Raw genomic sequence first — 1,320 nt, forward strand, 5'->3', positions numbered from 1 at the left:
CGCCCCCCCCCCCACTGTCCCTGCCCCCGCCCCAAGCCCACCTCATCTCGGGGATGTCCTCCTCGGCATCTTTCTCCAGAACCCTCTCCAGCTGCGCGAGGGCCTCCTCCGGGGCCCTGGGGCCAGGCAGCTCTTCCCCAGTCACCTCCTCTGGGAGGGTCTCCTCTTCCTGGTCTTCAAATCTCAGCTCCTCATCACCCAGGTATGTGGGGGCCTCGGTCCCTCCCCTACTGGACCCTGCTCCCTGCACGTCCCGGGCATCACTGTCCTGTCCCCAGTGGGGCCTGCCTTCCGCCTCCGAGCTGTGGAGCAGACTTTGCCGGTGATCCCCCATGTGCCGGGGCCTCCCCAGTCCTACAGCCTCGCTCCCCCAACACCCAAGTGTGTCTGTGGCCGTGGTCACCCAGCAACGGGAGAATGGCCCACCCACATTCTCAGGGTCCACACTCCATTCCCAGCAGCTCTGCCCCTCCGCTGGGGGGTGGGGCTCTCCCACGAGGTTCTGGAAGGGCCCACTTACCTCTGGACCTGAGCTCTCTCTCTGTCTCTTCCCGGCTGAACCAGGACTAGTACCTGACCCCCTCCCACATTTGTTCTTAGTGAGAAGCTCCATTTGTGCTCAGTTCAAGGAGCCAGTGCTGGTGGCTGTACCTTCCCATAACTGGTTTAGGACTGAGACCTGAGGGGGAGACCTGGAAGGGGCTTCTGGGAATGGTTTCCTCTCTCTTAAAAGGACACATAAGGAAAAGATCCTATCTCTTCTTCTTGACTGTTGTTGGGACTATCCGTGACATCAGGAGCACAGGCACTCATCCTGTGACCTTGAGGCCTGTTCGTCTGAGGACAGCAAGCTGCAAGATAGGCCTTGGCGGTGGTGCTGAGCCTCTGAACTTGGCAAGCCTGGAGTCTCCTGTGTGTCTGGGCTTCCTGTCACTTGACAGTCAATTCTCTTAGCTTTGAGTTGTAGCTGGGTCTCCTGTCCCTTACAGCCAGAAGCACCCTAACTGATACACATTCTTTGAGTCCCAACACTTCTAGAACTAACTTCAGCTACAGCTGTTGTTTCAAATAGGCTTTCTTATCCATCAGCACAAAATGGCTTGTTGTGATCATGGAAGTGTTCCCGCGACCCCAGCACACTCCCCAGACTCCAGCTTTGGAGACATCTTTCCAGGCCATCCAAGCAACTGCCCTGCCTCACTCCTGCCCAGCATGGCTTTCCCTTTCTTTGCTGGCTGTTTCCTGCTCATTGGATAAGACACAATTCCAGCGTTCCCTCCTTTGCCCCTCCCTGCCCCCCCCCCACCATCCTGTTCTTTT

The 1,320-nt window shown here is 57.7% G+C and overlaps 1 protein-coding gene across 1 annotated transcript in view; it reads right to left on the minus strand.

Moving 5' to 3' along the window:
- The window catches only part of SPMAP2 (sperm microtubule associated protein 2), an 11,937-nt gene extending 11,553 nt beyond the window's left edge, over positions 1 to 384 (minus strand). Inside the window, exon 1 of the mRNA XM_077760580.1 lies at positions 42 to 384. Coding sequence (XP_077616706.1) covers positions 42 to 334 — 293 coding nt within the window. The 5' untranslated portion in view covers positions 335 to 384. The remainder of the gene's footprint in view (positions 1 to 41) is intronic.
- Between the last annotated feature and the right edge of the window lie 936 nt (positions 385 to 1,320).

This window comes from Crocuta crocuta, unplaced genomic scaffold (assembly GCF_008692635.1).
Source record: "Crocuta crocuta isolate KB4526 unplaced genomic scaffold, BGI_CrCroc_1.0 scaffold443, whole genome shotgun sequence".
Classification (NCBI taxonomy): Eukaryota; Metazoa; Chordata; class Mammalia; order Carnivora; family Hyaenidae; genus Crocuta; species Crocuta crocuta.